The sequence below is a fragment of the Vicugna pacos genome, chromosome 13 (assembly GCF_048564905.1).
Source record: "Vicugna pacos chromosome 13, VicPac4, whole genome shotgun sequence".
Classification (NCBI taxonomy): Eukaryota; Metazoa; Chordata; class Mammalia; order Artiodactyla; family Camelidae; genus Vicugna; species Vicugna pacos.
Window position 1 is genome coordinate 29,631,700 of NC_132999.1, and position 26,781 is coordinate 29,658,480.

General features: G+C 41.7%; 1 protein-coding gene and 1 long non-coding RNA gene across 3 annotated transcripts; one reads left to right on the forward strand and one right to left on the reverse strand.

Annotated features, from left to right (window-relative positions):
- The first annotated feature begins 127 nt into the window (after window positions 1-127).
- ORC1 (origin recognition complex subunit 1) lies at window positions 128-24,172 on the forward strand. 2 transcript variants are annotated; one of them, XM_006200488.4, is made up of 19 exons: window positions 128-271; window positions 3,388-3,478; window positions 4,414-4,487; window positions 5,184-5,283; window positions 5,940-6,067; window positions 7,685-7,863; window positions 9,038-9,353; window positions 11,325-11,694; window positions 12,612-12,716; window positions 13,335-13,530; window positions 15,884-15,981; window positions 16,506-16,607; window positions 17,041-17,212; window positions 17,800-17,907; window positions 18,179-18,328; window positions 19,016-19,135; window positions 21,818-21,987; window positions 22,523-22,610; window positions 23,762-24,172. In XM_006200488.4, exons 4-19 carry the CDS (start codon window positions 5,189-5,191, stop codon window positions 23,954-23,956), a joined length of 2,592 nt encoding a protein of 863 aa, XP_006200550.1. In that variant the 5' UTR covers window positions 128-271; window positions 3,388-3,478; window positions 4,414-4,487; window positions 5,184-5,188; the 3' UTR covers window positions 23,957-24,172. The 2 variants fall into 2 exon arrangements, with proteins under 2 accessions (XP_006200550.1, XP_072830537.1); XM_072974436.1 differs by having other exon boundaries at window positions 141-184.
- Window positions 22,202-26,747, reverse strand: LOC140700637 (uncharacterized). The gene is made up of 3 exons (XR_012079104.1): window positions 26,700-26,747; window positions 23,846-23,941; window positions 22,202-22,586 (listed from the first exon to the last, which is right to left on the reverse strand). It is a non-coding gene; the product is annotated as an uncharacterized lncRNA (long non-coding RNA).
- Window positions 26,748-26,781: the final 34 nt, after the last annotated feature.

Consider the following 26,781-nt stretch of genomic DNA (forward strand, 5'->3'; position numbering starts at 1 on the left):
CCCCTCCTAGGTGGGCGGGGCGGAAAGGCCGGCTAGTGACAGAACGTGGAGACAGCCTGGGGGCGGGGCCACGACGTTTGGCGCGAAGTTTTTTTTTCTCCACCTTCTTTTCATTCCTAGTGAGGCGCCCATTTCTGCTCCTGTGCGCGGCTGGGGGCTGTTAAGAGGAGTCTAGCTGGGGCAGGTGAGGGTTACTGCAGCCCCACAAGCTCCTGAAGCGGAGGTGGGAAGCGGAGGGCTTGTGCCTAGCTTGAGCAGGCTTCGGCACCCGGTGAGTGTGGCGTCTCCCGGGCTGGAGAGGGACCTGAGCCGCGGCGACTGAGGAATTTGTTCTCTGTGGACCCATTCAGCCCCACTCAGCAGATATTTACTGAGCGCCTGCTAAGTGCCAGGCACTGTTCTAAGCGCATTAGGAGCGGTCTTCTTCCACATCCCGATTTCTAAAAGGCTTCCCGCTCTGCCGGGGACTGTGGGTTTGCAGTGGGGAAACCGGAAGCCAACGGCGGAGAAGCGTGAACGCTCCTGTCCTCGGCGGCCTGAGATGATCTGAACCACCCCTTCTCTCTGCATGGCCCTTGTGAATCATTCGCATCTTTTCTTCCTTTCAACCGTAGTGTAACAAGCACCACAGGGAAGGCGAAGCAGAAGTTATTACCCGATTTTACAAATGGAGCAATTGCTCCCAGAAGGAGACTTGTTTAAGTCCCTTTTTAAGACTAAGCAAACTGAGCTTCTACCCGGGCCTTTTCTTCCCCAGATGAGCGGCTCTTAACTGCTGGGCTCTCATCCACCTTCTTTCCTAGGAAGAGAGTCTAATGGCACCTCTTTTACTTCCTTTAGTCTAACCCCGGAATAGAAGGGCTTTCTATTTTGACCATTGGAAAAAGTACTGGACTTAAGAGGCAGGAGATGCTAGATTCTTGTCCTGCGAGATTCTTGTGTTGCAGGACAAACCGCAATGACTAGAAATGCCAATTTTCAATTTTAGTTGTCTGTAAAAGTGGTACCCTCTTCCCTGCTGTATTGGGTACTTGTGAATGCCATTGGAGGTTTCTGATGTGAGATCATGTTTATCAAGTTTCTCTGCAACAGTTTTTTAATGTAACAAAGGGCAATATGTGGCCTTTAGAAGGTTTATGACACTTCTGAAATTGAATGCAAATTCATCAAGTTACCAAAAAAAACAGTTTCTTACAGATAAATGCAAGGGATTAAGGGAGTGAGAAAGTGAATTTACCATTTTGCATTTTTTTCACTTAATCCTCATTAATTCTAGATTAGTGCGTCGCACACAATGGATGATTAATAAATAAACATTGATTGAATGGAAGGAAGTTTCTATTATCCGCATTTTGTGGATAAGGAAATTGAGGCTCATTTGACCTTTAAGTCAGTGGCTGGGAAGCCTGACTTATTGGAATAAGCACATCAGAAACAAGCTCTCTTGGATGTATATTTACATTGTTCACTTTCATACAAGATGTTCTAAAGTGAAGTGGTTTTGAGCACAGTCATTGGAATCCAGCTGCTCAGCATTTGAATTAAGACTGCGCCATCTCTATAACATTAGGAAAATTTATCGTCTTGGAGTGCTAATAGTATCTACCTTTCATTCAGCAAATATTTATTACTGAGGGCTTACTTTGCACTTACTAATGACCAGCATTGTTTTAGGGTTACTGTGAGGATTAACTCAGATAAATATATCAAGAGTTTTGGTTCTACCTTCTGTCTCATTGGGTCAATAAATAACTGCTATCATTATTTTTACTGCAGCTTCCTTATCTGTTTTCCTTGGGTGTGGCCCCTGGACTGGGTGGTGTGTGTGTTCCAGATTTCTGATATCAGCAACATTGAGAGCCTGTAGTATCTTCTGGAAGCCAAAGCCTTTGCTAGCATACATATAGAAAGGTGCACAAGTCATAAGTGTACAGTGCACTGAGTTTTCTTGAAGAGAACATATCCATGTAACTAGCATCCAGATCAGGAAACAACATGACCATTATCCCAGAAGCACCCCACTACCCCACTGTGCTTCCTTTCAGTCACCTAGCTACCTTATATTCTAATCCCGTAGGTTTTTTTTTTCTTCTACCCTTTTTTGACCTTTGTATAAATGGAATCAATATACTATATATTCTTTTGGTGTCTGATTCCTTTAGCTCGTTATTTTGTGGGATTTTCCTCACATGTGTGCAGGTGTGGTTGGTTTAATTTAATTGCTGTAGAGTGCTGCTATGTATATTCTGGTTCATGTATTTTGTTGATGTGTATGTTTTCCTTTTGGGTATATTCTGTTGGAATTGCTGGATCATAGGATATGCATCAGCTTTAGTAGGTACTGCCAATTTTCCAAAGTGGTTTTACCAATTTACATGCCCTCCAGCAGTGTATGAGGGTTCTGACTGCTCTACCTTATCACACTTGGTATTGTCCTAATGATTTTTTAAAAGCAGTTTGTTCATTCATTCATTTGTTCACCTATTATGTGCAAAGTCCTAACCTAGGCCCTGGGGATGCAGTTATGAACAATATAGACAAGATCCCAAGATCCCTGCTCTTTTGGAGTTTAACATTCTAATATAGGAAGTACAACAAATAAGAAAGTAATATAATGGTTATTGCCTTGATGACAGGGTGGTGTAATGGAACATGACCCTGAAGGGCAAGCGGGAGCGGTGTCAGGGGTAACTTTCCATTGGGTATTAGTGAAGACCTATCTGAGGAAGTTTCACTGAAGCTGAGACCCGAGACATTCTTGCAAAGATTCGCAGGAAGAGAGAAGGGCAGTTGCTTAAGTCTGAGGGCACTAACAACCTTGGTCTGTTTGCTGTTTGGAAAAGCAGGCCTGGAGCACCGACGGACTGAAGTGAGGCAGGTTATGTGGGTCAGGCCCAGAGAGCCTTCTGACACCCCTACCTGCTCAGCCTTGGATAAATCACCCACCCTTGCACACATAGATGCTTATATTGGTCTCAGTGAACACAGCTTATGGTCTAGACAAGGAATGTTACATTTTATCTTGGCTTGGGTTTTGAAGGAGGATGCCTACTTTAATAAGCTAAAATATGGTCTGGATTTAAAAACGTTGAGAGCGTGGATTTAATGCCTTTACATATACATGAGTACCTTAGGGGTCTGGAGATTGTCCTTGTGTATGCCAGTTTTTGGTTTGAAAACATGAGATCCTTCTGCCAATGTAATCAAATATCACAGACAATGTGACAAATCAGGGCATTTATTCTGCAGTTAAATTATTCAAGAATTGTAGAAAATATTGGAAGATTCCAAATTTGCCACAAAGCACTCTCAGTGATACTCCATTTTTTAAAATGATGGAGCTTAGTGAGTACTGCTGTTTACTTGTATCCTTTGTCTGTATTTCAGTAGCCTATTTTGCCTGATTTCATTGTGGAAAAGTGAAAAGTTCCAAGTTTACTTCTGATAGTTCCATGTTACATCTTCCATTATACTGAAGGTAAGTTAGGATTATATATTTCTTTGAACATTTATTGAGATTCACTTATACCAACTTTTAACCAAAAGTTTATTGGATATAATGAATCTAAATGCATTTTTTTACTTGAGCACAAATCTTCTACTTGTTTAAACTCATCAGTCTTTGCTGTTTGTTCATTTCTACAATGTATTTAATTAAAATCAGGTTGATTTTTATAGTACTATGTTGTGAATTATTCTCTAAATGTTCTAAATAGTAATCATTCAGGCATCATTTGTAAGTTGTGCATTTACTAATGACTCAGTATCTTCTTTTTTGCTAATTAATTTCCTCAAAGTATATTAAAAAATGCCTTTTCTAAAAGTAGAAAATCTTAGGGGTCAAAATGTTCCCAAGTAGAATGTAGGACATAAGGCTACTGATCTTTAGGAAACCAGCTTGTTTAATCAGGATGTCAATATACTATTCTAATTCTGTTTTCAACATGGACTGAAATTATTGGTCCCTCTCTTAGTAATTCAGAGTAATTCTGTCAAACTGGATTTAAAAAAAAATTTTTTAAACCCCGCTTTGTCAAAGTTTAGCTCCATTAGAAAAGTGTTGAATTTAGAGGAAAGGATTATTTTCTTAATAACTTAAACTTAAGATGATAGGGGAGGATATAGCTCAAGTGGTAGAGTGTATGCTTAGCATGCATGAGGTCCTGGGTTCAATCCCCTGTACTTACTCAAAGAAGAAATAAATAAGTAAGCCTAATTACCTCCCCCCACCAAAAAAACCCTCAAAAAACTATTAAACTTAAGATTATGGATTGTTATTAGGACTAGTAGATTGTAGCTTCCAAATTGTAAAGAAGATTGTCAGATATGTTTGGATTTTTCATTCACATTTCTGTATTGTCAGTAAAAATGCCTTTTTTCCCTGCATATTTTAATGCAGTTATTTCTTTTCAGCTATTCTTGTGTCTAGTACCTGAACCTGTCAGCTGCAAAGAAAAATACCCCTTCCAGCTGCCTGAGCAGTACAGGTTAGTGACACTGGGTTTTTTGTTTTATTTTTAATATGAAGCGGAATGATACACTTGATAAAAATCCATTACTGTTCCCTCGAATGCCTCTTGCATGTTTTTGCCTCCATCCTTGCAATCCCTGATTTCATCCATCCTATCAAGAGCTATTTATTATTTAGTATTTAGTTTAGAAAACCCCAGTAGGAAACCCTTCCTCCCCGAACAGCCATAAGACCTGTCCTCTAACTTGCAGTCGTCTCTCTGGCTCTTTCTCTTGACTCTTTGCACTGTTAGTTGTCTTTAGTGTATTTATATTTTATCCCTACCTAGATTATAAATATTATGAAGATACAACTACTGTATCACTGTCTTTCAGTTTCAAGTTGTCAGATGTTTACCTGTCATTGTGCCTTGTGCCTAGTAAGTACTTCTAAACGTCTATAGTTTCTTTTCTTACATACTGACCCTTCTCTTGCCCTGGATGGGAAGAGATAAGGCGTAGTTCAAAATGCACACAGATGATACTGACTTGCCCATGTTCAATCTTCATAGAGCTTGACTTTTTCCTCAAAAAAAAAATTTTTTTTTCCTAAGTCTAAAATGTGTGGGAGTGTAGTAGGGGCAGAAAAGATGGCTGAACTCACTGAAGGCAGGAACTATGTCCCAAAATCCATCAGAGAGTGTCATGTTAACTTAAAGTGAACTTTTACACAGGAGCCATGGCGCACTATCCTACAAGGCTGAAGACCAGACAGATTTATTCCTGGGTTGGCAGGCCATTGTTGGATCGAAAACTACACTGCCAAACCTACAAGTGAGTGGAGTCCTTTGGTTGTCCTGGGACTAAAACCTTCTCCAAGCTAAGCTGTTCATAACTTGTATCCAGGGTGTTCTAGTTACTGCAGATTGAGAATTGAGGGACAGTAAATATGAATTGGTTGCCGGGAGGGGTTTTCTTTGATGCTAGAAGATGGTAGCATAAATATTACAGCTTGTGATACAGGAAGACATTATGTCAGGTTAATAAAATTCGATATGTCTAATAATGTCATGTCTGTTTCAGGTGGGTTCTGTGTAATTCTGCATGATAACAGGGCAGGATTAGGTGTTATTACTATGTTCTCTCAGCCCTAGAGATCTCTGAACAATTTGATGTTGTTGCTGGGTAGCTTTCATGCCTTGGGAATCCTTCAGTCCTTTGTTGTTCTTTGTCAGTAACTGTGAGAAGTTAATGTTCATATTAAGGCCTTTGGATTCATCATCCATGCTTAAACAATTCATTCAACTCATTTCATCTATGCTCACTTATGACTTTACAGGTGCATTGGTTTCTAGTAGGAGAGCTGTCAGCAGAGAGAAACTATTCAGGGGGTTTTCCAGTTAAAGAACATTATTGCTCTGTGCTCAGGGGTCTAAAGAGCTTGGCCCACCCTAAGTGATTTCCTAACGTGTTTCTCTGTTATTTCCTAGAGAAATGAGTGTAAAAAAAGAAGGTTGTTCGACTGAAATTCACATCCAAGTTGGACAGTTTGTGTTGATTGAAGGAGATGATGATGAAAATCCATATGTTGCTAAATTGCTTGAGTTGTTTGAAGACGGTGAGTTTGGGGCTGGGATGAACAGCATTCCTGTCATGAATGATTAGGAAGTGGTAGGAGGTGGGGAAAGAGGCAGCTACTGTCCTCTGTTCACAGCAGCATATAGGGTGTGCATATGGGGTCACTTAAGCACCAGCTGTACCCTCTTCCACCTGTGATCTTCTTTACTCACTAGAGCAGTATTAGGTAAAAATAGGATTGTGGTGTTCAGGAATTTAACTTTTCCATTACTTTTAGGAGTGAATAAGAATGGCCTTTAAGGCAAGACTTTTGGAATGGAGAGAAAAGATGAATTTAGGAAAAGGGGTGGGGGGATAAGTGATATGCACTCTTGGAGACATATTCTTTAATTTTGGCATGAGAAAGTAATTTTGCAAATGCAAAATGGCTTTTACCAGTGAGGAGGAAAGTTGGATTGAGAAGGCGTATCATTTGATTGATGTTCAGTCAGGAAAATAAAAACATTTCACATGTTTTATTTTCCCAGAGGTACTAGTGCATAAGTGTTGAAAAGGCTGGAGAAGCAAATGATGGTGTTTCCCAGAGATCAGTAAGGGTAGAAAGTCACTACTGCCCTTATGGCTAGAGGAGCGAAAGTGAAGGTAGTGTTAACCTGAGCCTGCAACTCCACACTCACAGCCTCAGCTGATCTGCTGAGGTATTAACCCTCTGCAGAGCAGAGAAGAGCACTGAAAGGTGGGAATGAGGCAGAGCTCCAAAAGGAAGATTAAGAAGAAAGATAGAAATTTAAAACTATACAAAACTACCTCTGCCAAGAGCTAGGAGAGGAGTATATGGTAGTTAGCCCTGTGGCAGTGTGTATGCCCAAAAGAAGGAACTGGTAGAGCGAGAGCATGATGTTTTACATCGCAGAGAGTATTTGACAAGTATGAAGGAAAACCTCATCAAACCAGCATCCACTAGAGGGAGCACAGCAGCAGTGTGGGCTTTTGTATTTGAGATGTGGGCCTTTGTGTATAGATTTTAGAATCCGTGTGTTGTGCGCCATTGGATGGCTTCAGCCTTTCTCTGAACAGAGCTAAGGAAGAGAAGAGGTGATGACGATGGTGGCACTAATGAGTGTATGTCCTTTCACTTGGAGCTAACACTGGTATGGAGTGGTATGAATGGGTTATTAAGGTGATAAAGCTGAAGATTGCAATCATACGTTTGCCAGAAGTCATCTCAGTGGCTGATGCTCTGAGTCTTGTCAGTAGTTTTGTTTTGCTGCTGGTTGATAGTTTCTTTATAATCACCGATGTGCAAAATTTCTTCAGTGCCTGTGATTAGAATTGCTCCTCCCAAATGCCTTTTGTAACTTGATGACTGACAGCACCATTAGGAAGTGGAGCAAAGTGAGAAGAACGTGGGTGCTGAGTGGAGTCAGATTGCTGTCGGTTGATTCTGTGACCTTTGAAAAATTATTTGAGGTCCCTGTAATGTGATTACACTGTAAAAGGGAGACAGCCATGGTACCTACCTTGTAGGATTATTGTGAAGATTAAAGATAATGTGTTAATTATTACCAAGTGTTTAGCAGTGTCTGGCACATAGGAAGTGCTTAATAAAATGTTCCCACATTTTCTTAACCTTACGTTTTCCACCTATCCCTCCTAGATTCTGCAACTTACTCCAAGAAACGTGCTCGAGTACAGTGGTTTATGCGATTCTGTGAAGTCCCTGTCAATAAGCAGAATTTGCTGGGCCGAAAGCCTGCTGCACAAGAGATTTTCTGGTATGATTACCCTGCCTGTAACAGCAACATTAATGCCGAGACCATCATTGGCCATGTGCAGGTAGGTGATGTTTTGATCTTTAGTTCTGTCTTGAAGCTAATTTCTGGCCACCTCCTAAATTTCATGACCTCAAAAATATTATTGGCTCTAATTTACCCCACAGAAATGAGGTTTTCTCTCTTTGATATCTTCTCTGTTTGCCTGCCTACTTCATCTCAACAGATGTTTTTGGAGTTTCTGATATACTTACCATGTATCAGGAGCCTGCTGGAGGAAGTGACATTTACGTTGTGACCTGAGGGATAAGCGGGAATTAGCAAATGTATCACAGTGGGAAATTATATTTAACAATGATTATGGAAGGCATAAAGCATTACGAGGGTGAATATGCTTGTTTGAATTAGGACGTGACCTTGAGTAAATCAATACAAAGAGTGCTAGTTGCTACAGGCAATTTGTGTTATGGGATTTTATGATAAATCAGGTTCCAGTGAGCTAGCTGTAGGCTGAATTGAGACACTGGTTTGGAGACAAAGATACGGGTTATTTCTCAAGCTACTTCAGCCCCCCTGAAAGGGATTAGATCATGATGTGAAATGTGGTTGCATGGTGATTAGGTGATTGGCTTAATGAGAGATTATGGCCTGGCATGACTATAGTCAAATTTTCCAGTCTGTGGGCCCAGCATATTATATGCCACAAAATAGTTTATCTCTGAGTTAAATGAGGGAAGGAGTGAAAAGCAGATGTAGAAGTTGAAGCAGCAAGATGGGTCGACTGAAAAAGGGAGAGAGCAGAAAAGGGTGTTTAGGCAGGAACGTAATGGTGGGAATGAGCTAGGTGGTGACAAGCCAAGCTCGACTAGTGGTGGAAAAGGGTGTTGAGCACTCAGGGGGTAAAATGGGGCCTGATTTTAGAAGGCACTGAAAATCAATTGTAGGTTATCTGGTTTTGCTAGAGTAGGGAGTCATTGTAGACTGTCGAGCAGGGGAGCATCCTTAGTTTTTGTGGAGAAATTTGGTGTGCTAGAAGAGAAAGCAACAAGAGGTATGGATATCAGCAAGGAGAGGTCCGTAGAAGTATGCTATGCCACATCCACGCCTCTTTTGTTTGGAAAAGTAATGTTCCAGATAAGAATGCAGACTTCACTGCTTTTTAATCATAGCTCTCATTAAGCATTCCTTGGCTCCTTTGGTCCTCATTTCTTTCTATCATCTATACTTCCTAAATTCAGGTAGTAGCTTTAGCCCCAGGGGAAGTAATACCTATGGATCTGAAAAATGAGAAGACATTCTTTGTGAAACTATCTTGGAATGAGAAAAAATTTGAACCACTATCTCCAGAACTAATTGCACAGTTGGATAAGCTACAAGAAGGCAGCCCTAGATGCCAGAAGCCCTTGGAAGCCAAAACTAAGAGTACAGAAAGCCCTTCTTGGACCACAGAACATGCAGTCAAAAGGATTGAATCAAGGCACTCCACCTCCAAATCTCGCCAAACTCCTTCCCATCCTGTCACCCCAAAGGCAAGGAAGAGGCTGGAGCTCAGCAGTAAGTGTGAAATGGGTCACAGTGGCCAATACTGAGGCTAAAGGAAAATGGTAAAATATTAATTCATGCTACACTGTTGAGTTAGTGCAGCAGTGGGCCAGGTACTGATCAGACACATGTTGAAACATACATCACATAATTTACCATTTTAGTCATTTTTAAGTATACAGTTTAATGGCATTAAGTACATTCACATTGTTATACAACCATCCCCATCATCTTCCAAAACTGAAACTCTGCAACCATTAAATAATAACTTCCCATTTCCCCATGCCCATGATCTGGCAATTACCATTCTATTTTTTGTCTCAGAATTTGACTGTTGTAGATAACTCATATAAGTAGAATCATGAAGTATTTATCCTTTTCTCACTGGTTTATTTAAGTTAGTATAATGTCCTCAAGGTTCATTATGTTGTAGCATGTATCAAAATTTCCTTTGTTTTAAATTGAAGGACAGTTGACATATAGCATATAAGTTTCAGCTGTACAACGTAGTAATTTGATATTTGTGTATGTTGCAAACTGATTAAATCTAATTAACATCCATCACCATACATAGTTACAACCTTCTGTAATGAGAGCTTTTAAGATTTATTCTCTTAGCAAGTTTCAAATATGCACTACAGTATTATTAACTGTAGTCATCAAGCTGTACATTGGACCCTCATGACTTATTTATTTTATTTTATAACTGGAAGTTTGTACCTTTTGACTACGTTTACCCTTTTTGCCCACATCCTCATCCTCTTCCTTTGGCAACCACAAGTCTGTTCTCTGTATCAATGAGCTTGGATTTTGTTTTTTTGTTTTTGTTTTTTTATTTAGATTTCACATATAAGTGAGATTTATGGTATTTGTCTTTCTCTGTCTGATTGATTTCACTTAAGCATAATGCCCTCAAGGTCTGACTATGTCACAAATACCAGGATCTCCTTTTTTATGGCTGAATAATATTTCATTGTATATACATACCATGTTATCTTTATTTACTCACCCATTGATAGATACTTAGGTTGTTTCCATGTCTTGGCTTTTGTAAATAATGCTACAGTGAACATGGGGGTGCATTTATTTTTTTTGAGTTAGCATTTCTGTTTTTTTCAGATAAATAGCCAGATGTGGTATTGCTGGATCATATGGTAGTTTTTAGTTTTTTGAGCACCCTCCATGCTGTTTTCCATAGTGGCTACACCAATTTACATTCCCATCATCAGGGTTCCCACTTCTTCACATCCTCGCCAATACTTGTTATTTCTTGTCTTTTTGATAATAGCCATTCTGACAGGTGTGTGGTTTTGATTTGCATTTCCCTGATGATTAGTGATGTTGAGCACCTTTTCATATACCTGTTGGCCATCTGTGTATCTTCTCTGGAGTATTGTCTATTCAGGTCCTCTGTCCATTTCTTAGTCTTATTGTTTGTTCTGCTCTTGAACTCTATGAGTTCTTGATAAATTTTGGGTATTAACCCCTTATCAGATACATGCTTTGCAAATATTTTCTCCCATTCAGTAGGCTGCCTTTTCATTTTGTTTCCTTGTCGTCCAGAAGCTTTTTAGTTTGGTATACTCCCACTTGTTTGTGTTATTCAAAAGAACCATTGGTGTAAATTTTTTCAAATGCTATTGAATGGGCCCTGAGGGTGTGCAGTATCACCCTGGCTGAGAACCACTGTTCTGGTAGATTACTTCAGGGAAAAGCTGATCTGGATGTTTACCTACAAAAGCTGATTTAACTGTTGACTTATGGTTCTAACTAGGAAAATTACCCATGGAATTTAGGTGAGAGATTAAAAATAGTAAGAGCTACCTGGCCTGGGGAAAGAAAGCAAAGAATAATTGAAAATATGGATAACTTATGTCTTTGTATCACTCAATGAATTAATTTATAAAGAGATTATATAGGGGGTGTGTGTAGTGCTAGTTATAAAATTCATACATTGTTTGTGGTGATCTCTCCTGAACTTAGGTTTCCCTAGGACACCTAACACTAGGATTTCCCAGCAGATTTCGAGAGCCTCATTGGATTCTCCTGGAAGAACAAAACGGAAAGTGGCCTTCTCGGAGATCACCTCACCTTCTAAGAGATCTCAGCCTGATGGGGCTCAGACCTCATCTCCAGCTCTGCAAGCCCCAGAGAAAACTGGAGAGATTCAACACTCTTGTGCCAAGGATGACAAGAAGGCTTCACCTGATTGTCACATGGTCTTGAGAACTCGAGTCCCAGCTTTGAAAACAACAGAGATTAGTGAAGAAAGAACACTTACCCCTACCAGGGGGGGACGGAAATCCTCGGTGGTGCCTTTGGTGGTTCTGAAACCAGAAAACATCAGAAAGAGGTGACCGGGGATGTTACTCTGCCTCCCACAGAGCAAACTGAGATATTTCACATGATGTGAAATGTGTGGGTCACAATAAAGTTAGAGCAGTAGGCTACGAATCTGCCTGTGTCACAGAATCACTAGCTTTTCCAAAATAAAGGTTTCTGAGCCTCTTCCTAGATGTAGTGAATCAGTCTCCAAGTGTTAGGCCCAGGAATCTGCACTTTTGAGATGCTCTTTGGATGACTTTCTGATATACTTAGCTGCCCTTTGGGGATCACTGCTGCAGAAGATAACTTCCTAAACCTGAATTTCTTCACAGTCCTGGATTTCATTACTTGCTGTGACTCTGCCACATTTTAACAGTGATTTTTCTAAGTCAGTTTTTCTTTTTTTCTTTTTCTTTTTTTTAACTAGAAACCATTCTCTAATACACATATTACATGAAGATAATGCAGCTAGAACAAACTTTGCAGTTTAACCCCAGACAATTTTTGTAAATAACAGGCAGCACAGATAATGTGATAAGCCCCAAATTTCAGTGTTTTCTGCTCAGAAACTCTGGCATCTGGCTCAGAATAGGTTTTCTTGATAAGTGCTTTGTATTAAAAATATAGCTGCATTTCTGCTCACCTTGAGCCTCAATGGACAGTAAATTCACAGATATGTCAGAAATTTAAAAAACGGTAAGAAACTAGGATTAGGATATTCTGATCTCTAGCTGGGGAGGTGGTAAGTCAGATTTAAATGATAAGCTTTTGGCAAACCATGATCTCCGAGTCTGAGTCAGACTTCAATTACAAACTATTAGCTCCTTCCAAAGTAGCTATAGAAATGCTAGGAGCCAGTCAGGCCACCTGACTATCTTCTAGTCCTGCTGCTGATCCCTAGTACTTGAAATTGCTTCCCATAACCGTGCTGTGATAATCTTGCAGGGAGACCAAAGAGCCAGAATTTCGGGATGAAGCTACCTCTACTCCCCATCGTATCCGCAGAAAGAGTTCTCTCCTGACTTTGAACCGGATTAGGCAGCAACTTAGGTAAGACTGCTCCTTGGCAGGCAGAAGAATGTGGCTGCCATCTGTAATATCTATAATCCTACTTAAAGCCTCTTACATCGTTAGTTATTTGCTAATCCACTGAAATTCACTTTTTACCTACAATGTCTAGAATTATGTAAATTTCACATAAATGCCCTAGTTTGAAAGGGGCAAGAAAGGTGGCCCTGAGTTTAGGTGACTCCCAGGGCCCCATAATTATTACACCCAGCAAGACTATTAGTGGGGTGCCTAAGAGCATGCACTTCAAATCTGGTAGTCTTGGATTTAAACCTGGGCTTTGTCATTTACTATCTTTGGAAAGGTTACTTAACCTTTCTAAGCCTTAGTTTCCTCATCTATAAAATGGGAGTAATAATAATAATAATAATTAATAATAATAAGCAAGTCACAAAGTTGTTAAGGGGTTTAGTGAGATAATATAAATAAAGCCCTTAGCAGAGCCTTTCAGGAGCAAGGGCCCAAGAAGTGGAGCACATCCTTTGTTGCTCAGTTGCAGGAAAGACTCTGCAATACCTCTAATCCACACTGACCTGTCAGGAGCTTCTTATTTAGACTTCAGACACTGAATATCAGAAAATAATGTGTCCCACCATTCAGGTTTTTAGGTAATAGTAAAAGTGACGAAGAAGGGGAAGAGTTTCTGCCGGCAGCAGAGATTTCAGACTCTGGCAGTGAGGAGGATGAGGCCTCTACACACCCCCTTCCAAGGAGAACACACAGCAGTGTGTCCAGGAACCTACGCTCTTCTATGAAGTCATCCTTACAGACTCCCTCCAAAACACCAAAGAAAACTGTAAGGTTCTTTCAGGTTTATTTTCCAGTGAAGCACCACTCTCTTAATTTAGAAATTGTCCTGGCTGAACTCACACAACTAGTAACAACTGGATTCTGAGCACAGATCTGTCATATTCAAACTATGCCCCTGGGAATATTCATGGAGGAAAGGATGTAGGTGAATCCTTGGACTGAAAATGGATCCAGTAGACAGTGACTTGAGTCCAAGTTCCTTTTAAGATACAGAACCAAGTGGCCAAGAGCCAAACTTCCTGAGGGAAGGACAAGAACTGACCTCTCGTCTTTGCATTTCCTGCGAAAGCTGCATAGATTTGTGCGTGGTCCGTGCTCAGGGGGCACTGAATCCAGAGCTGTTGGGCCGGGTTGTTTTTTTTTGTGCCTCTTGATACAGCTGAGGATACACTGCTTAGGTGCTGGTAGTGAATTGTGTAGCAGTAAGATGGAAGAGATGATAAATGGATGTTTCTCTACTTTCCATGGATCTCTAGCAGAACATTGAAAGCTGTTAAGAAAAGAGCATCTTATTGTGCTCAAATAAGTTTGAGAAACGTTTAGATTAAACAAAGTTAAACTGGTTTCATTATCACATGACTTCTCAAGGTCATTAACTTACTGGTGTTACTGTGACCTTCCAAGAGGGCATTAGCATGTTAGGAAACTTTTTTCCTGGAGCATCTTGCTCTTTAGAACAGTTTAGAAATGCCTAATTAGAGCTTTTTTCCTAAAGCTGATCTCCATTTTTCCATATCAAGAAAAATGTGTTTGAGCTTGTGTGAAGTTAAAGAAAGACCTGTAGTGGAGGAAGGAAATTCAATAGATCACTTTGTTTAGAGGCAGACTTATGATGTGAATAGCTCACCGTAGATCTGGTTTGATTGCATCTTCTGAGCCCCACCCAGAAGAAGGGATATAGGGTGTGGGGGGCCTCTTTAGCATAATAAAAAGGGTAGAAGTCTGCCCAGTTTTTTGAAACCTTCTCAGCAAGGTTTTGTTATTCCTTTCCTGTGTTTGCCAAGTAAAACTGTTAGAACTAAACACTTTCTGCCTAATTGAAGAGGTGGAGAGATTATCACTATTGCTTGGCTGGAAGCTGAGGGTGGGTAGGTGAAATGCCCCCACAGAATGGAGTGCTTTGTGAAAATGCCATAAATGCTACAGGGTAGCAGGCCTGCTCTAGTGAGCCAGTAGCAAGGGAAAAAGAGAATAGTAAAATAGGGCTGTTGGCCTAACCTGAACAGTGACCCTAGGGTTTGGAGTGGAAAAATCTGGGAAGGTTTCTTTAAGTGCTGTAGGAAAATGGGGCACAAGAGGATGGTCGTGTCTCACATCTCAGGGTAGTCCCTGGGATGTGCCCTGCCAAGTGAGGGTCCTTGGCTTCGCACAGCAAAGAATTCAAGAATGAGCCATAGTAAAGTGAAAGCCAGTTTATTTAGAAAGATACACTTTCTAAATAAACTTGCTCAGAGTGTGGGCCATCTCAGAAGAGAGGCAGCCTCAAAGCATGGGGTCCTCTAGGAAAGTGAGAGCGGCCCCTGGAGATACACATTCCATAGACAGAATGTGGGCCATCTCAAAAGATGGCCTGAGGTGTGGAGGTGGTTAGTTTCTAACAAGTAGGAGGATTATTCCAACTATTTGGGGAAGGGGCAGGAATTTCCAGGAATTGGGCCACTGCACACTTCATGGCCTTTATGGTCACCCTGGGAACTGTCATGGCACCTGTGGGTGTTCTGTTTAGTGTGTTAATGTATCGTAGTGACCCTATAACAAGGCTCAAGGTCTCCTCGAAGTCAGATGTTCTGCCATCTTGGGCAGAGTTGGTTCTAACCAGTTTATGTCCTATCTTCAATTGCTGTGTCATTCTCTCAGTGATTGTGCCCTGCCCTCTTCCTTCCTGTCTCACAACTACTATGTAGGGGATTGTGGACGTTCTGAGCTAAAGTTTAACCATATTTTCAAAGAAATCTAGAGGAGAATCTTATGAATCAAACCCAGTTTATGTCTGCTGCACTACCCTGCCTTTGGGCAGAGTAGTTAGGATTTCTTAATAATTTCTCTTTCTTCCAAGGTAATATTTTGCTTTGAAAAAGTATTTAATCCATACTTTTATTCATCCTTTCTGCAGACTGACACTTTTCAAATTCTGATACTATATGTAAATTAGAAATAAGTTGTGTTTGCACTATGAACAAAATGTAGGGTAATGTGAGGGAGAAAGGAAGCATCTTGGTGCTTTATACAGGAAGGAACAAAGAGGAATTCACCACCTCTCTTTATCAGATCATCACAAATCAGATTGCTGATTTGCTTTGTTTTTTCCTTCTGAAATATGTTCTCTCCTTTGAATACAGCCCGAGCCCAGAACACCACGTCATGCAACTCCCAGAATCCGCAGCCGAAACCTGGCTGCCCAGGAGCCCACCAACACACTGGAGGAGGCCCGGCTGAGGTGACATTGCTCGGGGGCCCTTTTCAGATAGGCAGAAGCAGGCCTCTGCTTTCATTCACATGAAATGGGAGTAATTTGCAGTCACTGGTGTACGTACAAAGGTAGAGAGTGAAATGAACGTGTGTGTTTAAAAGAAACCTCTCAGGTGGTATCTAGGTGAGCTAATGTGCACAGGCTGTGGAAGGAGTTTCCAGTCTGTGACAACCATGTTCTTAGGGATGGCAGGTGATTAGTCAGGACACTGCTTCTCATTTGCAGGACCCTTTAGAACTATGTGGGGACTTTGTCAAAATACATAGGCCTAGATCCTGCCAGGAAGCAACTGAAGCAGACTGTGTGTGAGATGAAGTCCTCTCATGTGATTTGGGGAAGGCGCCCCAGGTGATACGTACTGTTGGTTAGCACCAGTGAGTTGGGTGATCTGGGTGGAGAAAGGGATTATACAAGTCTTTTCCACTTATTATTGAGTAGAGACTGAAATGCTTCTAAATTCCTCCTTTTCCCTCATTTATCACCAACTGTAGGCTGCATGTTTCTGCTGTACCTCAGTCTCTTCCCTGTCGGGAACAGGAATTCCAAGACATCTACAACTTTGTGGAAAGCAAACTCCTTGATCATACTGGAGGGTGAGTCATGTTGGGGGACGCAGGATGGTCAGGACAGAAGGCTCCTGCTAGTTACCACCCCAGGTGATGTAGTTCAACCCAGCAGTCTCTTCCCGGTGTCAGAAGAACAGGGAGAGTCATTACGGAAGCCTAAAGCTTCTGAAGCAGCTTTGTTGTCAGAGTAATTCTATAGGAGTAGAAATTCTGTCTTACAGAGAAAATGACACTGGACTTCTTTGGGTGGGCACGTTGTACACAGTGTCTCCTGTGGAATAACTGATTCTGTATAAACAGTCTTACTTTGACCAGCTGCCAAGGATGGTCCTTACTGCCCCCACCTGCATGCTTCAGGAGTCTCTGTCCTTCCTCCTGCCCACATTCCCATACTCCTAACTGATGGTAGTGTGCGGCAGATGGCCCAGACCTAGCCCGGGGTCTTCTCTTCTTGCCCCAGGTGCATGTACATCTCTGGGGTCCCTGGGACAGGGAAGACTGCCACTGTGCACGAGGTGATACGCTGCTTACAGCAGGCAGCCCAAGCAAATGATGTTCCCCACTTTCAATACATTGAGGTCAATGGCATGAAGCTGACAGAGCCCCACCAAGTCTATGTGCAGATCTTGCAGGTAAGCAAAGCTTTTTGGGCTTTTTGGAAAATACCATTTCTTGGTGGCATGTGAAAAGGGAAAGGTTTACTTAATTTTGTGCATATTACATACTAATGACATGACAAGCATTGTCCTTTATGTAGAGGTAGGAAGGGCAAGGAAGGCAGAATTCCTACCTTCAAGGACCCTGAAGTCTAGGAGCTGGATAGGAATTTTTGGAAGCCAGTATTAAACAACACAGTGAAAACTGACCTCAGGAGGCAGTGTGGCAAACTGGCAAAGGGGTTAGAGATAGGCCAGAGTTTGAACCTCGCTCTTTCATTCATTAGCTGTTATCTTGGAACAAGTTGTGTCCAGTTATAAATAGAGTCATGGAATAATGATTTTGGAGGGGCTTCTGAGACCAGCCTGTGGCTCATTTGCATTTCAGACACTATGTGTCATCTCCTGTGGTGTCTTCTCTTCTCCCAGGCTAAGTGTGGAAGGCAGAGAACAGGATACTGAAGTCCTCAGACTAAACAGCTTTCTCTGTCTGCAAATTTAACTTTAAATACAGGAGAGTAAAATCTTGACAGCTTACACACCTATTTTTTTCCCCAATGCAGAAGCTGACAGGTCAGAGGGCAACCGCTAACCACGCAGCAGAACTTCTGGCAAAGCGATTCCGCACCCGAGGGTCCTCTCAGGACACTACTGTGCTGCTTGTGGATGAGGTAAGGCGGTGCCCACCTTACCTCTGGAGAAGTGGTGTGGCTCTGGACTGATGTTCTGGGAGCAAATACTTGGCAGGAGGAAAGTCCTGTCTCCTTTATTCCTTCACCTGAGCCCACTCTGGGGGTGAGAGGCGTGTGTCCGTTGACGGCCCGGCTGCTTTGTTGGTGTGATCCAAGAGCACATGCAGCTAATGCAGTGGTGACAGGTCTTCTCTGGGGCCCTGGCTCAGTCTCTGTGGCCGACCCTGTGTCTCTCTCTGTTTCCTGTCAGCTTGACCTTCTGTGGACTCAGAAACAAGACGTAATGTACAATCTCTTTGACTGGCCCACTTACAAGGAGGCCCGGCTCGTGGTCCTGACCATTGCCAACACCATGGACCTGCCAGAGCGCATCATGATGAACCGGGTGTCCAGCCGACTGGTAGGGCTGTTCTCAAGCTGTTCTTACAGATCCATAAGCTGGGCCAAGGAGTTCTGCAAAAATGAATACATAGGAAACTAAAATAAATGGGGAAAGTAAGAAATGTGGCTTCCAAAATTCTTACAATTTCTAAGTTGGAATTAAATATGTCACCATTGTGTGATTTTCTACAAACATCTTCTTGGTGTTCTGTTGCATGTACATTCTTCAACAGCACAGAGCCCTACAAGTTTAATTATTTTTAAGAATATTAAGCACCTACCCTTGCCAGGCAGTGAGCAAGGCAGCGTGGTTTCTGCCCTCTTTGATCTTGTAGTTTGGCAGGAAGCACAACAAGTACTTACAGGTGTGAGGGAAGCCAGGCTGTGCCTGCATGTGGAGGAGCTGAAGAGCCTCCCACCCACTCGGATTAGAGTCCCTCCGCTCTGATCTACCTCTGAATGATTCTAGTAGAATAAACGGTTCTTTTAAACCAAATGAAGAAATAGTTGAGAACCACGGCTCTACAGGATACTACTGGCCATTGTCAGTGACGAAAGGAGCCAGAAGCGGTGGTCCTGGGGTAAGATGTATCAATTGTTATATGAGACTTGGAAATCAGATTTGGGGACTTGAGGCTGGCTTTCTAGCAGGACTGTCAGAGTGGGCAATCCATGAACGTATTTCTCTGTTGTCTTGACTCCCCAGGGTCTAACCAGGATGTCCTTCCAGCCCTATACGCACAGCCAGCTGCAACAGATCCTAGTGTCCCGACTCAAACATTTAAAGGCCTTTGAGGACGATGCCATCCAGTTGGTAGCCAGGAAGGTAAGTCGGCTTTGGGGAGCTCCTAGCCACAGGGCAAGTCTTTGCTGAGTACCTCCCATGAGAGGCCCTGTGCTGGGTGCTCTGGAGATGAAGAGACGTTTGGGAAGTCCTGTAAAAACAAATACCAAGAAGTAGAAACAAAATTTTGAAAAATTCCTTAACATTCTTATTGTATAATTAATCAGAAGGCTATAAGTATGGTGGGCCAAAATACAAATGCAAATTAATTGATTCAGGGAGTTTGTATAATGAAAAGGGCAGTATAGTCAAATAGATAAGCCTGGTTTGAATCCGGGCTCTAACACTCTAATAGGCATATGGAAGATTATAGGAAAGTTACTTAGAAACTTCCTAGGTCTCAGTTTTCTTCTTTGAAAAATGGGAATATCTACCCCATTGGGTCATTATGAGAATTAAGTGAGATCACGTCTGTAATGTGCCGGCAGGGCGCACACTCCATGGTAGGTATGAAGTGTGGGGTGCCCGCCCCCTCCAGTCTCACTGGGAGAATGCCAACTGAGATTCCATTAAGACTTCTGCGAGGCTGCTGAGGAACAAAGCGGGTTAAATATCTGTCTCAAGCTGAATGGAAGAAACCACACATCCACAGTATTCAGCACTTAAAAGAATTACAGGCTTATTTCTAGTTTCTTACCCCAAACGACATGAACTCGGAGTGCCTGTCTCAGCAGCACACGCTGTGCCACCTGCTCAGAGCAGGGCACTGTATTAGGTCCTGGGGTCATAGGTGAGCCAGATATGCTGCTCGTCTCTAAGTTTGCTTTCTAGGAAAGAGAGCCTCAAAGTTACTACCTAACCCTTCTATTGGGTAGAGTTTTTCCACCTCTGCTATCTTGCAATTTCTAAAAGTTTTTTCCCCCCCGAACAGTCCTTTTTTATGCCATCCTACTTATTGAGATTTTTTTTCTCCTTTTTCCTCCAAGATGCTTTTGTCTCTTGGTTTTGGTCTTTATCTTGCACTGTTACTTTCCTCAGATGTCTTGGTGTCCATTCAGGGCTAAGGGCGGAGATTACAGAGCTGATTGGGAGCTCTGCGCATATGAGTGGGGCTTGTTCACTGAGAGCTTCACTATGGGGCAATCTGATTGGGCCAATTTCAGTATTTTCAGTTCTTTCCCATATTTTCCGGGGTAGTCACATTTATTAGAGTAGGCTTCCTGTGTCCTGCCTGGAGGGCTTGTGGTTGCAGACTCAGTTGGATTTTTCTTATCCTATAGCAACCTAGCACCAAGTTCAAAACAGGCCTTTTCTTGCTGTCTTTTCTCTATGTGAGTCTCTCCCCCTTATTCTGAGCCTTAGTGGGGGTTGGGTCCCACGTTTATGCACAGTCTTCTCTTAGATTTCACATTGGTTGGGCAAGGTTCATGGATACCCTTAGAGTGAGGACCGCTTTGGGTGTTTTCTGCCTCCCAGGGCCCCGTGTCCACTTTGGTTCTAGGCCTCCACAGCAGCTCTAGAGTCCATGCTGTTAACACTACATGGCTCTGCTTCCCAGGGCAGTAGTAATGGTGATCAGAGGAGAGGAGAGGAGAGGAGAAGCAATAGGGCAGAAACATCCCGAGGACAGCCTCCCCATTTGGATGTGGGAGACGAGAGGAAGGGAAGAATGTAAGCCGGTGCTCGTGTTTCTGTTTTGGGCTACTGGCAAAGTGATTTTTGTTTTGAATGCCTTCAAATTGAATTCTGAAAACAGAATATATGCAAAACATTTCAAAACTCCTGTAATCCCACTTCCCAGAAATGACTACTTGTGTGTGAATATATATGCACATACATATATATGTATATATACCTATACCACTTGCTTTTTTAATCTTAACATAGCATGAGTTTTGGAAGGAAATAGTTATTTGGGGAGGCCATCGGCAGGATGTCATCACCTGTGATGGCTGTCAGGCAAATGATGGAGGTTGCTGGCAAGCACTGGGAATACAGAAACTGACAGAGCCTTGCAGGCAATGGTGAGTCCAGGCATTCCCTCAGTGAAATTTAAAATGCAAGGGCCCTTCTATGTCAGCTTGGGAGAAAGTATCAGATTCCCTGTGAAGGGAGCCCAGGAGTCCCTCAGTCTCTGTGCACATGGAAAGGAAGGCAGCCACCGGCATGCTGGGTTCTGATTCATTCGACTACAGATTCCCCTGGGTCCTCCAGCTTTGTGGCTTCCTTGCCTCTTGATTCTGATTCACTTCGCCATTGACCAGGTGGTCTCCAAAACTTACCATGTACTGTGAGGGAGGCTCAGGCTGTGGCTTAATCAGTCTCCAGAATAGGCTCTACCTTAGCCTCTTGGCTTTTTCTCTCTATTCAAGGAACAAGAGCCCTTGTGTTCCCAGATGGTTCAATAATGATTTGGGGCCAAGGGTCTCTTCTTTTAGATTTCTTCATTTCCCTAATGTTAAATAACACAGAATTTCTGCCTTTCCCATTGTGGAGTTATCTGTAAAGCCAGGGCGAAGGTGTAGATTCAGGGAAGAGCCCCAAGCGCAATATGATTACATCTGGGCTCCCACCAGGTTCCCAGCCCGGGCTAAGTAATTAACTTCAGGCTTAAGTGCATTCCCAGCCCTGCCTTTCCTTGTAGCTGAACACAGAACCAGATGGTTTTTCTCCTGGATTGAGAGGACAGGGGGATCTCAAGGAATAAAATGTTCCCTCCTGTAGGTAGCAGCCCTCTCTGGAGATGCACGACGCTGCCTGGACATTTGTAGGCGTGCCACAGAGATTTGTGAGTTCTCCCACCAGAAGCCCGGCTCCCCTGGCCTGGTCACTACAGCCCACTTACTGGAAGCGGTCGATGAGATGTTCTCCTCGTCATACATCACTGCCATCAAGTAAGCCGCTTCTGCTCCATGACCCTGCACCTCCCTTGGAAGACCACTGGAGAGGCCCCAGAGCAGGAGGGCTATGGAAGCATGTTTCCCTTTCGAAGTTTTTACTTATTCAACCTGCATTTACTGAAAACGCTGCCCTTTTTCTTGAGGCATAGTCTAGTCAGGGAGACAGAAATGTAAATCTAGTGCAACAGAATAATGACCATGTGTTGAGTTACACTCGAGGTGTTTATGAAGTAATGTGCTGGGGAAGCAAGAGGAAGTAGCAACTTCTCTCACACTGAATGAAATGGGGGTGCTGGTTCACGTCCAGGTAGAGTCGCTGTGTTCCCTCACTTCCAAAGTGGTGTTTTTTCATATCATTTTGAGACTTGGAAGGAAGGGGAATCCTTGGCAAATGATACAGGAATATAGGAGGAAACAGTCCTCAGTTTTTTCCTCTCTCTTCTCTGAAGACACAGAGAAGCTCCTTTTGGCTTTCCTCTGGGTTGGTGGTACAGCCACTTAATAGTATTCACATCTCATTTTCTTCAAGAAATTCCTCCGTGCTGGAACAGAGCTTCCTGAGAGCCATCCTTGCAGAGTTCCGTCGATCAGGGCTGGAGGAAGCAACGTTTCAACAGGTGATTGATCTGCTTTTTAAAAATCCTTCTAGAGTTTGTTCTGGTGCCTTTAAAATATGTGGAAATTTCAACCACTGTGTAACAGTCTGTCACTATTTTGTGCCAATCTGATTATGCTAAAGAATATCAGACCAGTGCCTGTTTTTATGTGATATTTTATTGAGTTGTATGAAAAGGGAGCTTTAGCAGCTGGTTTCTGATATGAGATTGAAGCTTTACTATGTGCCAGGTACTTTTCTGGAAGTGAGAGAGTCCAAGATGAACAATAGCTTATGGTGTCTTTCAGAACAAGCTATATTTAAAAACAAATCACAAAGATCAATCCAAACATTCTGAGCATAATTTCAACTATATCAAGTAAAAGGAATCTTTAGGGCTGGTGTCTTAGTGGTTTATTTAAAACTGGTGTCCATGGGTACCGGACTGCCTTTGAAGATGAATTGTTAAAGGTATCTGAGTACCTGGAAGTTTGTGTGTCTGTGTGTGTGTATGAGTATGTTTTAGACAAATACGTCAGGAAATAATTTTCCTTCCGGCTACTTCTTTATTTCCTTTCAGCTTATCTTCTTTAAATTCTTTTCTAAATGTTTAGTTGCTGGTCATGTTTTGCCCGTTATTGTTCTTCTAGAGTCTGAGATTGCTCTTCTGCAGAGTGACTTTCATTTTAATTTGTAAATACTGCCTAAACATCTACAATGTGCCAGTAATTGTGATGCATGCCAGGGACCCTGCACTGAATCGGTTAATATCCCTGCTCCTGACAAGCACAATTGGAATGCTCAGCCCCAGAGACAAGGACTGTTTGTATAACGGTGACAGTTACCAGACATTTTATATCTATTAACTCATGATGGATACTGTAGTATATTTAAAGATAAAACTGAATCTCAGAAAGTGAAATAATTGGCCCTGTGTTGCATATTTAGGTAATTGGTAGAACCAGAGTTCAGACCTGCTGTTCTCTGTTTCCGAGGCCAGTACTGCATTCTGCCCCTGTGTTTGTGCCCCAGGGAAGCACCTACTGATGCATTCTGGGGTACTGAGTGTCCTGGACAAGAAGTATCTCATTTTCCCAAAAGAAATAAACAATTGGTTACAGACCCAGGACTACCTTTTTGGCAGTTGACCTCAGATTTGCTTTTTGTTTCTAGGTATACAGTCAACACGTGGCCTTGTGCAGGATGGAGGGACTCCCATATCCCACCATGTCGGAGGCCATGGCAGTGTGCTCTCACCTGGGCTCCTGTCGTCTCCTCCTCGTGGAGCCCAGCAGGAATGACCTGCTCCTTCGTGTGCGGCTCAACATCAGCCAGGATGATGTTCTGTATGCACTGAAAGAGGAGTGAATGGCTTCACAGGGAAGGACTGTGATCTGTGGTTTTGAAAGAGCCCTATTCCCTTTTTCTAAGCACATGGAATCATTGTAGCAAAGTATACTGAATGGAAATGGCTGTTTTGTATTTTGGAATTTTCCATTAAATCCTTTGCTTTTTCCAGAGTGTTTGGGAAGTTTTATAGTCATTAAAAACATCAGACTATAAAACCAAACCGTCCTTCCTACAATAGGCCCTTTCTCTGGCTTTTATTTCTGTTAGGAACCCTCTCATTTATTTAATGGTAACATTCCATCTATATATATACATGCACACAATTACTGTACCTATATAAAATAGTCCTGGGAGAATATGTAAGAAATTAGTTACATTGGTTACCTCTGGGAAGGAACTAGATGGCCACCTTTGGGGTTAGTGGAAGACTCACTGTATGTCATTATGTATCTTTTAACTTTTGAACAATATGAGTGTAACAAACTTAGTTTATGAAAAAGAACTGCTGGAAATCATATCAGTAATAAATAATACCTAGCAACAAATAGATAGAATATGGAATTTTTAAAAAGGCACCATTTAACATAAAAACAAATCTTTAAATAAAAAAGACTTAGATGGCACAGAAAATTTAAGATACCAAGGAATAAATCTAATAAAGAGATGTAATTAATCTATAAATATGAATTGATTCCAATTAAAATCTTGGCAGGGTTTTTTGTATAACTTTGCAAGTAATTCTAATACTTACATAGAAACCAACAATGGAACAAAGTGACATCTAAAACCTCATGTTGGGTACTAAGAAAAACACATCACCCACATTATAGTCCTGCCAGAAATGTTTGACCTGAATCTACTGATGAGAAAAACTAGCAGATAAATCAAAATTGAAGGAAAAATATTCCGCAAGGCAAAATTCCTCTTTAAAAATATTCCTATCACCAAAGGAGATGAGAGATGAGGGCTAAATAACTAAGTACACTGTGAGAACCTTGGTTGGATTGTGAATTTAAGTGATACAATTACAAGCACTATTATGGACTATATTTATATTAGGTAATTTAATATTATGTAAATATTAAATTTTGTGAGTGTGATAAATTTTTGTGGTTATGTAGGAGAATGACCTTGTTCTTAGAATCATGATGAGACATGAGTTAAATATAATAAATGTAACTAATTAACTAGTTTGGGAAAAAATACATGGATACACATTTATAAATGTATGTAATGGGCTAGGGTCACTATTAGAGTATTTTTAAGAATTATACAATAAGAAAAGGGAAAAATGGGTAAATAAGGCATCCACAGGATAAGAAATATGAATGAGTAACAAAATGGAAACTTAATAGTAAAAGAGGCCTTCAGATCAAAACACTTACACATCTATTCAAAAAATCTTTCCATGTTCTTTGTTTTTATTTTGTTTTTTCTTCTTTTTTTGTTAAAAAATTTTTTTAAAAAATTTCTTTCCGTGGTGATACAAAAAAATTGAAACCCAAGTGCCCATTGATGGGTTTGTACACTAGAACAACTGCATTGGAGATAATTGGTAATATTTAGAAAATTCAGAAATCCTATGAGCCAGCAATTCCACTCCTAAGTATATACCCTGGGGAAACATATGTATACAGCAGGAGTTGTGTACAAAAATGTTCATAGCACAGTCATGGCAATCCATTGGAAAAATGAATTATTTTCATACTGTGACATACCATACAGAGATGAAAAGTAGTAAGTATCAATGGGTAAAGCTTAAAAACAAGGTTGAGTAAAAAAAAAAAAGTTGAATATATGCAGTGATAACAATGAGACAACGTTAAAGCTTGCAAAAAAATACCAAGGATTGCTTAAAGATGTATACATCGATTGTAGACATAGGAATGTTCAGGAATAATAACAAATTCAAGAGACTGGATATTTCTTTGGAACTTGTGGTGAGTGTGCTTGTATTAATTCACACAAAAAATAGAAACTATTGAATGCCTCTTATGTACCATGAACTGCTCTAGACACTGGAGATAAAGAACAAAAACTTATGCCTTTATGGAGCTTGCATCTTGTCAAATGTGAAATATTGTATATTTGTGTATATCTTAAATGTTTCAATTATAAAATATTTTAAAATTTAATAAGACCTATGGGAGTGACTCTTCAATTTTAAAATGGCCAAGACAGTCTCTGGGAAATCACCCAAAAGAAGTAAGGAGATGGAAAAGTTCTTTGTCCAAGGGAACTGGAAGATCTTTAAGACCGCTAACCACAAAACATAACGATTTAAAAGTTTGGGAAGTAGTAGGAAGTGATTTACAAGGTTTGTTTTAGATGGAAGATTCTTTTTAAAGCCCCTTCCCATACCCTTTCCATTGCCCTGCAGGGTAGGGGTGTTAGAACTTGGTGTTAAACTGTCTGAAGGGACTTTATGAAGAGGTGTAATGAGTACTGTCTGTCAAATCTTAAATATTCAACCCGCCTCCTGACTAGAAAAGGTACATTCAGATGCTGAATGATTAACAAGAATATGGTGAGACCCCTTTCTTTTTCCCGAGAGACTCAGTTATAAAACACCCTGAAGAAGGTGGCAAGCGAAGCCCTTCCTCTAGGACGGAGCCTGCGCCTGCCTCGCCTCCACGCCGAGACGGGCGGGACCTGGACTTGAAGCTAGATAGGCCCAGCGAGCGGGCGCCCAAGCCGCCTCGGAGTGGGAGGAACTAAGCTTGGCCGGGAAGTTGTAAACCTGCACAGGTAGGGGGCGCACCTGCTGCATTTGCGCAAGCAGCCGAACATCCGGCACCCGGCCAACGACCCTCCCATAGGGCCTCGCGCTACCTGCCCGAAGG